This window comes from Bemisia tabaci, chromosome 7 (genome assembly GCF_918797505.1).
Source record: "Bemisia tabaci chromosome 7, PGI_BMITA_v3".
NCBI lineage: Eukaryota > Metazoa > Arthropoda > Insecta > Hemiptera > Aleyrodidae > Bemisia > Bemisia tabaci.
This window is the reverse complement of record NC_092799.1, coordinates 13,536,476-13,550,120: the sequence shown is the minus strand read 5'-3', so window position 1 is coordinate 13,550,120 and position 13,645 is coordinate 13,536,476. Positions and strand designations below refer to the sequence as shown.

At 35.2% G+C, this 13,645-nt stretch overlaps 1 protein-coding gene across 1 annotated transcript; it reads right to left on the bottom strand.

Moving 5' to 3' along the window:
- Positions 1 to 382: 382 nt before the first annotated feature.
- Positions 383 to 11,632, bottom strand: LOC109035322 (protein BTG3). Its single transcript, XM_019048910.2, has 4 exons — positions 11,487 to 11,632; positions 10,483 to 11,076; positions 8,721 to 8,865; positions 383 to 7,293 (listed from the first exon to the last, which is right to left on the bottom strand). Exons 2-4 carry the CDS (start codon positions 10,791 to 10,793, stop codon positions 7,024 to 7,026), a joined length of 726 nt encoding a protein of 241 aa, XP_018904455.1. The 5' UTR covers positions 10,794 to 11,076; positions 11,487 to 11,632; the 3' UTR covers positions 383 to 7,023.
- Between the last annotated feature and the right edge of the window lie 2,013 nt (positions 11,633 to 13,645).

The following is a 13,645-nucleotide window of genomic DNA, read 5'->3' as shown; positions in this document are numbered from 1 at the left end:
CACATCTGGTTTTAAAACCAATGTCCTTGATCTTAAAAATAGCTTATTCTATTTTAGTGGCACTATGAGATACTGAAACACTTGTTTAATAACCTGGAAATCCCACATTTGAACCTAAGTTGTAGTTTTTAAAAGATAAAATCAAAGCTAGTAGGTGTATTTACATTTCGTCATTTTCCGTGACTTCAAAATCCCCTGATATTTCCTGGTTAATTTTGACTGTGGCAACCCTGAATCTACGACCCACTATCGTGGTCTTCGATCCAGACCAGACAACAGTAGAAAGCACCAAGTTACTTTCGTCAGCCTAAATGGTCACTTGAACAAGAATTTCAGGAAAAGGTTGCAAGAGCTGATGGAATAATGCAAATGAGACTCAAAATTGAAATGATGATAAGTATTTTTAATAGAATTAGATTGGAGATAAAAGTTCATGTTAATAACACAATAATATAAATAATATGCTTCCTTAAATGCAATAAATGCGTACAAAACATTTTACTTCATCAAAGATAGGTAGGAAAAGAGTGAGAAGATAAAAGACAAGTTGTGAATTGCAAAAAAATTGTGATTAGTAACTTGAAATAAGAACAGAACACCGATTAAGGATAAGTGTTAATACAATGAAAATAACTTCACTAAGCAAGTTAAACTGAACCCTCGGAATAAATGTACATCAACCTATGAACAGAATGACAGTGATACACACTGAATGCAAACAGATGTTTGGCTACCTATGAGAAAGACCTACCGAGTAAAAAAGTGTAAAATATTTCACTAAAAATAATGATGATAATTGTCCCTTTGGATAGTTTTGGTACACAATATGAAAAGATAAACTGACTACTTAAACCTACTCCGCCAGGCTAAGGAAAAATGCAGTATGAACCTTCAGATGTTGCCAAATTTTCTTTCATCAAAAGTGAAGTTTCAGAGGAATCTGTTGATATTTTTCTTCAGATTAAGCAGTGAATATTATTCACAATCAGTACACACTAAATTATCTGAAAATTTCAAAAGAAAATACCCAGTCATAACTCTCATACAAAATGAGCGTCTTAAAGTAGGAAATTGGACAACATCTGAAAGCTCATACGGCGTTTTTCCTTAGCACAGCAGTCCTGCTACACGACATCAAAATATGCCAAATGTGAGTAAGAACATGTAATTACTGAGTGCAGTCAGTGAAATTAGATTTTTAAAGATACAAATTCAATTGAAGCTTTACGGTGAGTACATCTAAGTAATTGAGAACATAACTAGGTTGCAATATGCCGCTACATTGAAACAAAAATGGATGCCTAATATACTGGGGAAAGTGCGCGCTAGTAAACTACGCAAATTAAATAAAACGAGATGATATAACAATTTACTTATCAAAAAAAATTAATGATATTTTCCTGCAGTAAAATTTCTTTGCATTGCGAACTAACTTGTATGAATTCTCTTTGAAAACAGGAGAATACATCAGTAACTGAATCTGACAGACATAATTAGCTTCCTTCCTAGTGTAATTAGATTTAAGACTTCTGAACTTATGGGAATGAACAACAGACAGAGCTGCGGCAAAAGAAAAAAAAAATGCATTGATAACAAATACCACACTAGGAAAAATGTCTCTATACTAATATTTTTCAATTTATTTCAAAATCAAATAATCAGTAGTTCCAATTCAGTAAAAAAAAAAAAAAAAAAAAAAAAAAAAAAAAAAAAAAAAAAAAAACCATGCATGGCTAGTGTATGCATAAAAATTCCATATGCAGCTGACAAGCAAAAGTATTTTGATGTTTAAGACGACCCGCACATGACTACCTTCAGGAGTTGAAATTGGAACTAACGTCCACCTTCGAATCTCTTTCTTGTGAATATGCAAGCAGTGTAAAGAAATTTTACTGCTGTGACAGTACCAAATCTATACCTAAATCTGGTGAATACATTCAAAGTGTTTAAAAAAATTGAGTGAATTCAGAGTGCCTAAAAGACATCTAATTTTAAGAACTAACTGACAGTTTCTACATTAAATCCCAAAAACGGAAAAAAAAAGCGAAAAGTATCAAATCTGCAAGAAATAGGGAATTAAATCGTTTAAGCTGGAGATTTTCGTTAGAACCGAACCCTGATTAAAATACTTAGTGCAAGTCCAAGAGTTGTGATCCCCCACCTTCCTTCCCATCAAAGCATGTGACGTTTCACTGAGATAAAATAAATTTGATGTCTGCCTTTTTTTGGTCATTTTCCCCCCCCCCACAAGAAATGCCGCCAGAGCAGAATTTTGCAATTGGTTAGTTAAATACAATAATAAGGTAGAAAATAAGCATTTGCAAAGGCACTGAAATACTTAACCAGTTAAATTTTAAATTTTTTTAGGATACTTTATTTACAGACTGAAAATCAGTGTCACATTTGTTAAAATCAGTGAAGGAAAGAGAGAATATTAACTTTAAATACTGACTGAACTTTGAGTGCCGTGTATCAGACAAGAGCATTCTCAACCAAGGATGCTAAAACGCTGAGATTTAAATGGTATCAGAACTGTTTTCGCTGAGAATTCCCATCCATACATACTAATTATCAATCAGTAAGAGGAATGACATTGGTAAAATTACTAGATGGACATTCAGTGAGCCTGAGGGTATGATAATAGATACATATGATATTCTGAAAAAGGCATTGGCAGTGATAGCGATAAGTAGGTCAGCAATTAGGAATTAAACATTTTTCGGATTTTGAGTGTGATTCTACTTAAATAATATCCTTGTTTGAGAAGGAATTTGTAATGTTACGATAAAAATGGTTTCAGAAAATTCAGGTCATGAAAACTTTTTTCATGCATGTGGGGTTTGAAATACGCTGACGACACAAAAAGTGGCAAGGGAATTGTAGTATAAAGTACTAGAGAGAAACAATTTAAATTAACTATAAACTTATTTTATGATATTGTTAAGCACTCTTGGATGGAAAAAGGTTTGCATAGGTTTCCTTTGAGAGGCTGAATGCTACAAAACAATTATAGGATAACAGCATGAACTCATTAAGCTTTAACTTTTAATAAGGAGGAAGGAAAGAAGTGTATGGAATACAAAAATCTTGGGGGGAAAATTCGAGAAAACGTTTTTTCAATGTTTTCTGGAAGGAATGGACCAATTTTATTTGTAGCTACTTACTGTGTAAAAAATGTTTGCTGATTGGATAAAATTCATCGCATGTTCAAGTTTAAAGTGCTTTGTTTCATAAGAGAAAACATACACAAACTACAAGAAAAAACACTAAGTATAGAGACCTCCGAAATTTCCTTATTTTAAATTTCTAAGTCTTGTACAATCGTTCTTGGTTTTAATTTCCATTATTTAAAACAAAATATTAACCAACCAATAATATTTAGGGCAGGGAGAGAAGACGTACACAGTGACTAGGTCACAGAGTCAATTAAGTTGACATACTTGAAAAAATTGAATAAATACAAATGATTAGAATTCTTTTCTAAACTTTTTGACTATATTTTCCGTATTCAACTAGAATCCAATTGAAGTTAAGGCTAAAAAAATCAAATAAAACTCCACTAAAACAATCTACTTTCAAAAATAAAATTTATCTAACAATTTAACAATATAAATGTTAATTAAACAAGAAACAAATGAAAAAAAGAAAGGCAAAAAATAGGCGAACGTAAAATGTCATATGAATAAGAGTAATGCATGCAATCAATACTTGGCAAAGCACAGGAGTATATGATCTATCGTAAGAAAGGGAGACATGAAACTACTCATCCGTTGTTTCAATCTACACATTCCACCTTAGGCGATTTATAATTAATTTAATTTAAGGCAAATTATAGAGACAGAACATTTAATAATAATCGAAATCAGTAATTAACTAAAACTTAAATCGGTCAATTAAACAGATGAAAACATTAATAATTTAATAATAAACTTAGTGCAATGAGCTTGACTTAAGAGAGAAAAAAATGAAAAAACTGAAGAAATGAATTGAACAAAACAGGCCAAAATAATGAAATTACCATTACATTCAGTAAGGCTAGTGCAAAAAGGTGTAGGTAAGCAAAAAAGAAACAAAAATTCAATTCACAGACACCGCACTTGACTGTAAAAATTTTACAGTTTTGCAGGCAACACAAAACCTAAGAGACAAACGTCTCATACGATACAAGAGAAAAAAAAAGGGGGGGGGGGCGCTTGAAGAAAAGATATGTAAAAGAAGGAAGAGCATGTAACGACAAAAATATTGAAAAAGAGATGAAAAGAAAGTTAAATTACCTCAGCTGCCTGCCTGCTTCATTACTTCTTTTTAATAAAATTATGAGACATTAATAGTAATTCAGAAACACTTGATGCAAAAATGGTGGCATTAATGCTGTAACTGCCACAAAATAAAAAGCTAACTTCTTATGCAAGAAGAAGAGGTTAGAGCTCAAACAGCAGTGGTCTGAAAATTGGGAAGAAAATGTCCGATTAGTAAGTAAATTCACTCTACCAATTTGCTTTCGATGCCTGTAGTACTTTGAATGGTCTACATACTACTAACTGCTCCAAAAATTTTTAGTAATCAGCGAATGTAGGACAAAAATTGTAATGAAGAGGAATTGAGCGAAAAATTCTTCAATTATGAGTCTATACTGGTCTGGTAAATGCATGAAGGAACTTCTCCCATGCAAAATACAGATGTCCCATTTCGTACCAACTGCCTCCATCTGTAAGTTTTTGTGTAAAATTTACAAAATATCCACAAGAGTACCACATAACTGTGGCTAGACAGCTGAGAGAAGTTTAACTGACGGTGAAGTAAAGGAAAATAGTGCTAATAGCAGTTAAATTATCCGAAGGTAAAAAAAAAAGAGGAGTACGAAGAACAAAAAGTTTCAAAAACTAAATTTGACACAAGCTGAAGAATAAATAAAAATATCTACAAAAACATGAAATCTGATTACTAACATTTTTTAACTAAGCACCTCTAAAAGTTGAAGAACATGAAAAAATTACATATTGAATAGAATAAAATTTAAACTTAGAGACCACGCCACAATTATATTATTTTAAATAAATGAAACAGTGAAATCTTTACTAGGGTTGGGTCTTGAAAACATATTAGCTAGCTTCCTGATCAGAGGAGCAAAAGTTACAACAAAGTCTAAACAAAACTATTCGGGTAATGACAGAATCCTAGATGCATTTTTCAAATGGGATGAACATAGAAAAGTGAATTAACTAAAACTTTGAACGAATTTTATGCAACAAAAATAGAACAATTTGATGCAATTAAATTTTGGTTAATATATTAAGCCTATAGCCCAACTAAATAACGGCAATCAACGAATAAACAACGTTAGGTAAGTGTAATCACTTAAAGAAAAAAACTATTGTTTTTCTATGATGAAATGTTACTCCCTCTTTTTCCGAGTAAATAAAGTACAAAAAGTATTACATTAGAGTATAACAAAAACTAAGCCGAGCCTCTACATCAGCATGCCATAGAAATTGAGGGAACCTAGAAGCGAGAGAAATCAAGCAGGAGAAGGCAAAATATACATGAAGAGAAATAAATTAATCGTAGTGAGTTCGTGAGGGGTTCTCGGGTCAGAATCATAGAATGGCTTTAAATCAAGCGTACAGACTGAACAATTCTACTTGCCATAAAACAAATAATACGATTAATAATTATACCTCTACTCTGGAAAATAATTAAGGGTAAAGATATTTCACGATCACAATAAACATAAAACTGAAGAATTCTTGAAAGCAAAATTCTGAATTATTCTTTGATAAAAAGGAAATGTGAATAGAGCTTGAAAATACCTTATTAAACCAACAGAATGGTTTCATTATGATTGAATTGTTTTTTTTTTTTTTTTAATTTCAAAGCTTCAAAAAATATCTTGCAGATTCTGAACAGTTAACCTTCAGCCTTTAAAAGAATATGTATTTAAATTCCAAAATACCTAAATTATAAGATACCTTTACCAAAAAATGGGAGGAGGAAACTACAGACATTAAATTTTTTATCCCGATCGTAAACCTAAAGAATTTCAAAACTTCACAGAATAAGAGAAACACTAACCACAAAAAAGGACCAGAATACCATTTAAAAATATAATTACATAGATTAAAAATCTGACGAGATAAGCTTTGATGCTCACAAAACAATTTTGAGAAAGGTAGAAAACTGAGGAGATATTTGCAGAAGGGGCTGAATCGATGAGTTAAATCACTCCATAAAAACGTAGAGAAAACATGTTCATTTCATCAAAAATATATACAGAAAGGGGGTCAAGGGTCAGCTATGAGCAGAAAAAAAGACTTGATGAGTCACGAATCCAAGGACACGACTTACTTCTGATGAACAGAGAGAAAAGTTTAATAAAATGAATATGGAAACAATATTCAGTAAAACATTATTAAAACAATAAGAATAAAGCGACAAGATACTGATATATAATATTCTGCTATGGCAGCTACAACTTTAGTCAAAATTAGATAAAACACATAATGGAATTAACGATCATCTAGAGACAACTGAATTTTTATGGTTAGAATAAAATTTTTTGATAATATTTTGACTAGTAATATTTTAAAGGTCAAAAATAAAACAGTTAAACTGAAATTTATGTACAGTATTAAAGTGCATGCAACATTGGTATTTGGTTTTACCAATTATAAATCATTATTTAGAGGAAAAAAAACTAACATGAAACAGAAAAGTAAAGCAGCCAAGAGAAGAACACAGTTCTGCGTTTATATAAAAAAGAAAAAAATATATACCCACGACCAATGAAAGAGTGGACAGATAGAGAAAAAAGGTTATGACATAGGATTATTGCAGAATTAGCAACAATTTATAAAATTATTGAGTTTAGAAAACTGGCTAACACCTTCTCTCCTTTTTGGAACAAAATTTAAACAGCGAACAACTATGCATTACAAGTAACAAAATAGATACACTTTAAAGGATGAATCGTAAGAGGTGAGATAAGTAAAAGATGCGTGTACATAGAACATTGAGTAGGGGTACTTAGACTTTGACGAGTGATTTTGATGAATTCCAGCTGTTGTAGCGCTGCTGTTGCTGAGGTGTCCACTTCCCAAGAATGGGATGGAAAGGCGGCTGATGAGAGGGGGGCATCCAATGTGGCGCTAGAAGACTGTACCAATGCATGGGATGGTGGTAACCATTGTGAGGCATCCCACCCATTTGGTTTCCCTTCCGGGACATCTTTTGTTTGTTACCATTTTGGCGCCGACCACCGGATGGTTTTTGATTATTCGAGCTTAAAGGAACAACCTGAAAAACAACACCTTCATCAAAGATCTGATTAAAAAGATAGGAGGGTTCTTCAAAGAACCTCGACTGATTGCTCAATCTGCTAAATGACATCAAGATTAAAAATTCTAGAGCTTATCCAGACTTTCCTGAATTAAAGTGATGAAAGTGATTTGAAACTTCCCAGACATGAATCTTGAAAATTAAAATTACCGTAAAATTCACATTGAATTACTTGCTTCTGTGTACAGCTAAATGTATTCAGAGCAAGAAAAGAAATGTACTTTTCCTAGCCCTGTGGGTGACATGTAAGTTATCAAGCAAAATTATCGGACAGCAAGGGAATATGCAGCAAAAGAGAAACATTGAAGTAACTTATATTTTTCAAAATCGTCCTTTCTAGTGACATCAAGATGCCACTGGGCCTTCATTGTGTACCCTCTTTCACGTTTATATGAACAATTGTCACTTGCCAAAGCCCAATTCTTGGGCGCATTTGGCCCTGAGAAACACTGCGAAACCTGCAAAACACTGGCACTCTGAAGAAAAGTCATTTACTTCAGCATGGTGCCTCTTGTCCATGCTCAATCCTTTATTTTCAAAAGCTCATTCCCTGATGAGAAACCACATTTTTCTCCAACTTCGACAGGAATTTCTTGGGGGCGACTATAATTATAATTCTAAAAGGTTCTAAGCTTCTGAGCAGTCTTTAGGCAATAGAAGAAGATATTCACAGTTTCAGGAACAAATTACCTGATTTTCCCTGAAAGTTTTTAGTCCTTGATGAATCTCCATTCTTTCCGATCCTAGACACCATGCATTTAACCCATTTGCATGTATTGATGCGTAATTACTGAATATACTCGCCCGGGACATTGACGAGTGAACTCGCGCCATCTTACAGCATTGCTAGGTAATTGTTTCTGTCGTGTTTCTCTGACTCTTTGATAGATAGCGCTATTAGCATTGTTCTAAATATCATTTGAGAGTTTTCTGTTGCTAACCTGAATGAGTCCTGGGGATTTTTTTTTTCATGCAAAGCAATGACATAGAATAATAGCTACCAGAACTGCAGCAGTTGGCCATCTTTGCTCCGATTCTTGAAATCCTCGCAACCCCCGCTCAGCTTAACATTTCAAATTTTGCGGGGGAAAAAGAGCAAAGTCTGCTTCGAAAAAGTAACTATACGCTATCTTACGAGAGGTTCTGCCAGTTACCTTTCTGGTAACTATTATTCTATGGCAATGGAGTATTTTCATTGATTAACATCATTGTATTTCTAGGTGCGGCAGGCAAATTTAGTAACGCATGCGAATGGGTATGCAGAAAAACAAAACAGAATGATGATGAAATTTTAGTGGATTCCCTCAAAATGGAATATACAAAACGATACGCAAAATTCTCAATTAATTCATTTGATGATGGGAAATAAGACAAAAGAATATTACCGGAGCCTTTGCAGGCTTTTCTTCCGTTATCATGTTCATGACTTGATCAACCATGGCATTGAGAGATTTACTGTCTACAGCGACTGAATTTTCCTTATCACTGAATGAAGCTAAAGTGCAGTAGGAGCCTTTGTTTTCTCCAAATCTGGAAAAGAGGAAAATCGTATTTAAGGTTACATGTTGAAATCTCTCATCACTGGATATTTAAAAAATGGAATCTGAGATGGTTTATGATCTCACGGCAAGAAATTTATCCGTTAAATCTTGAACACATTGTTCTACTTTTAATTTTTCGTCAACACAGAACATCAATAAAAAAAAATTCATCGTAGTGAAAAAGGAGGAGTATTGATAAGATCCGCTTCTGGGCCCATTAAGGTATTTTCAGACTGCAAGATAAAAAAGCCAAAAAAGCCACTTTAAGCCAAAAAATGAGGAAACGGCAGGTATTAGACAGCTTCAATTCTTTTCTCTCTTTGTGGAATACGGTAGGATACATATTGATAAGTCCTAGCTGCTTTTGCTATGACAAATAAAAATGAGGAAGGTAAATAAGTGCTGCTGATAACAACTCTGGGATGGTGTGTTTTTCTTCATTATTTGGTTTGCCTGTGACAAACTCAAGTTCACATTCATAGGTACTTTCATTTCTACCTCTTTCAGGTTGGAGGATGCACACTTCTACTTTTGACAGTACAGTACTTAAGTAATGCTCTGATTTTTGGATGTCTTCAAGATTAAGCTATTTATAAGCTCTATCAAAATAGTCAATAACAATTGACATGAGGACAGGTTTCTAAGGGCAAGAATTGAATACAAACGTTACTTTTGAGTTATTTTTTACTTTCTTAGTTATGTGACTATTTTAAAATACCTACTAGAAGAAATGGGCAAAGTTATTGCTTTCGGGTTACAAACAGAGCCTGAAATGGTATTGTTTCAGTCTGATTTTGGAAATTTTCATGAATTAGTATCTGCTGCGGCCTTCGTCACAAAACACTGAATAATTGGGGCATTACTGAACTTTCTCGGACAGAAAAATTTCATGACACAAATAAACTTAAAATCTAGATGTGGAGGAAAAAAATGAGCTGTCAAGCTCAGTTTTTGGCCATGTTGCCAGAGAAAAGTTGCATTGAAAGAGACAGACTTCTCAAAATAGATAATAAAGGTGTCTTAGATCTTTTACCCACGACCTAACACCCTTTAGATTGCTACACAAAGACATTGAATCACGTAGACCGTGCGTCCGGCTCGGTTTAGTACTGGCGGAGCGAGGCAAGTCTCTCGGAGCCCCATGATGGGCGGGCGGGGAAGGGGAGAGAGCGTGTGTCCCAAGCACTCGAAGAGTTGCAGAGAGGCAATGAAGAATTCATGCCCGCGCTCGGTTTTTCACGAATGTCTCGTTTAGAGTCCATTTCCAAACAAAATTCCTGAGAAGAAAAGTTTTAGAACACATAATTTTACACCCGAATAGCATGGTTTCATTTTTCCAAACTAATTATTAACCGAGGAAAAAAGCCTCACAATCCGACAAAAATTCACTGGAGCCGCTCCTGCGCATGCGCAGATGTGCGCAACTGGGACACACGAACTCATGGATGCGGGTCGGTGCCACCACTCATCACATGCGAATTTTTAAAAGTTGCTTCGCCTTCTGTAACACAGGATGCACGGTCTACGTGATTCAATGTCTTTGTTGCTACAGTATTCAACAATGAGTACCAAAGGGCCAGGTGCAAAAAGAAACATTCATACGTACCGGCAGCAAACTTCATTTGGATCAACCCACAAGGTTAATTCAACAGGGAGCTTCATGTCATCATAATTGAACCCGCAAGCGCTTGCTGCTTCTTCAATGACAGCATCTCGGCGGCTGAATTCGTTGACACGGATGCATCGGTACGCTTGACCTCTGGCTGGAGTTTCGGGGAACCAGTGATTTTGGAAGCGTTTCATCAACAGCTCAGACAACCTCTGCTTAAATCCTTCCAGTTGCTCTTGATTAAAGTTTGCACTTTTTTCTATCAGGCGGACTAAAAAGATAACCGCAACGGAAATTTCGTCTAACATTGCAATTTATCACAGAGTAACTGGCACAATCACAAAAAACTAAAGGAGAGGACACCAAACACATAGGTGTGGAAACAAGAAGCTTATCGAAACTCGAGTAGGGAAAACTGAGGTCGATAAAACGAATGACACTGAATGTTAGGCGTGGAAGATAATGTGGTTAAAACTGGAGGAAAAACTGAAGTGACAGCCAACGGAGGTGGAATCACAGGTCTGCGATGAACAGTGAATTTACACTCTGGAAGTCCTCTCTTAGGTTGAAGCAGCTTGAAGGATCCGTCATCTGGAACAAACAGAAAAGCCGATAAGGATTACGTTTTTGGCATTTGTTACCAACTAGAGACTGATCAGAGAGCAAGATACAACCTGCTCCAACTACAAGGTACAGGTAAACATAGGCTGCAATGTGGTGAAATAATGGGATTCTATTTCATGTATTCGTACAAATTACTGATTGCACAGCTACAGCAGTATAAGAGGAAGTACTTGCGGCATTTAAAGTTCCCAGAATTGCCAAAATTTTCAGTAAAAGCGGATAACCTAAATATACGGCCACGTAAATCTGGCCGAAGCCTACACCTCGTGCCGCGATCGAATTATCAAAATTGTAGACGACGTTGAGGGAGAACGAGGTAAAATAATGGAAAAAATAGCAGTATAACATGTATGAAGGGATACAAACAAGGTACTTACAGAAAATAATTGATAATGTTTCCGAAAATCGTTCTCAAAGGTGGATCAATGTACCCTGTGAGTTTTTGTTACGTAGTAGTTCGTAAGTAGTTATGAGTTCACTCCACTCTCCCTCCCCTCCCCTCCGCCCCTCCAGCGTGGGATGACGACACTTCACAATGATAAATCAAGTCGGAGAGGGAGGCAGAAAAGCTTATCGAAAGCTTTCGGAAGCTCAAAGCTGTTTTAATATGTATACTTGTGGAGAAGAGAAGTTATTATTGTCATCGCTATCCGACTCAGTACGATTTCTCAATAGATAGGCACTCATATGTACACAAACACAAATCCTGATGAAATAATAAAAAAGTGTTACCACTTTGAAAAAATCGTGAGAGGGAAACGAAAAAGAGGCAATTAGCGAGAAAAATAAAATTTCCTGATCAAATAGTGGTCACACAGTAACATTATCACTTTACATATTTGCAGCACATGGAAAAAAAAGGTTTTCCCGGGCGGCAAGAGGTTACTTTAACGCGGTCAGTTCGCCTTCAATTTTTAGCGTAGGCAACGCGGGCTCCCACGTGATCGAATAGTGGTATCACCGCGCCGTAAACGGTAAATATGATTGAAAAACTTGAATAATGTTCTTAAAACGAACGGGAGAGGTGATTCCAACGCATTGGCAGTCTACCTACAATTTCCGGTGTAATTCAACCATTGTTTCAATATTTGTATTTATTTATGTCAAAAATGACTAGGTATATTTCAGTTAGCCAGTTAGAGTCGTCAGTGACTCTCATTTTTTCGTCTAAACTTTATACTTTACCGTCCTTTTTAATTCAGTAAATATTAAAAATAAAAGAGGAGGTCACTTAGGTCCTTTATGATAAAATGAGTGTGAAAGTAGAAATAGAGGGAGGCTTAATTCGTTACAAAAAACTGTGTCATTTAACCATTTTCAGAAATAAAATTGGAGTCTATAACTTACGTTCTTTTTTAAAAATACAATATCTAGGGAAACGGAGGATGATCGCTTTTAAAATAGATTGTAACTATTGCCAATCCAGAAATAAAACTGTAACTCACTTGAGTCCATTTTTACGAAAATAATGAAGACACTGCAGAAACGGAGGATGACTTACGTCGTTTTAGGACAATGACATCAGCTAAGACATTTAGAAAAAAACTGAAGTCATTTACGTCTCTCTATGAGAAATTGTTGGTTCATCGTGGCAAATAACTTCAGACTACCTACGTACGTCTTTTTCGACAAAATGAAAACGAAGAATGAAAATAAAGGGAGGCCACAGTCGTTCCAAAGATGCGTGTCACTCAAGCCATTTTCAGGGATAAAACTGGGGTTCACTTACATCCTCTATGATAAGAGTGGGAAAGGATTTTACGTGGGAATTTACTTATGACAACAGAGGATGAAAATCGTCGTTTCGAAAAATCATGTCACTTGAGTCATTTCAGAAATAAGGCTAGAATTCTGCCGTGCTAAGGAAGAACGCCACGCGTACCTTCAGGCGTTGCCAAATTTCTTTTGATAAAACACGACTTTCCCGGTAAAATTATGAATATTTTTCCTCCAATTTTTCGAATAATTTTGTTCTTGATTACAACCATAGTCTCTGAAAATTTCAGGGAAAAATATTCATAAATTTCCCCCAAAAATGAAAATTTTAGTGAAGAAAATTTGGCAACTCTCGAGTGTTCATACGGCGTTTTTCCTCAGCAAGCCAGAATTAACGTACAGTCCTATAGAATCAAATAAATAATAATACATCAACTCAGAGGTACAAACGTCAGTTGAAAAGTAAAAAGTCGCGTTTTCATTTCAGAGAGAATCACTTACGCGTTTGCAGCATGACTGCATGAGATGTAAATCGGTATGAGTCTGCAAAATATTTTTTGCCGTTTTGCCTTCCGTTTCGTTCAGGCCAGAGCTCATCTTGATACCTGGTAACATGCTCCTGCCGCCGACAACTATATCATAAACGCAATGCACCCACCTGTGATGAGTGAAAGACCGTGCATAAACGAATTCAGTAATGTTCATCGCTGATCGCACTTTAGAACTACAGTTTTGGTGCTTCAACCATTTTACTACCTACGATTATATTTTGGAGTAAATCGCAGAAATGAAGAATAACAGGCGTTCTTCGCCAGTGACA

Coding starts and splice junctions, on each gene's coding strand:
- LOC109035322 (XM_019048910.2), bottom strand. CDS start 10,793: ATGTTAGACGAAATTTCCGTTGCGGTTATCTTTTTAGTCCGCCTGATA. Junction 8,866..10,482: donor CCAAATGAAGTTTGCTGCCG/GTACGTATGAAT, acceptor CCTCTTTTCCAG/ATTTGGAGAAAACAAAGGCT. Junction 7,294..8,720: donor AAAAGCCTGCAAAGGCTCCG/GTAATATTCTTT, acceptor GTTGTTTTTCAG/GTTGTTCCTTTAAGCTCGAA.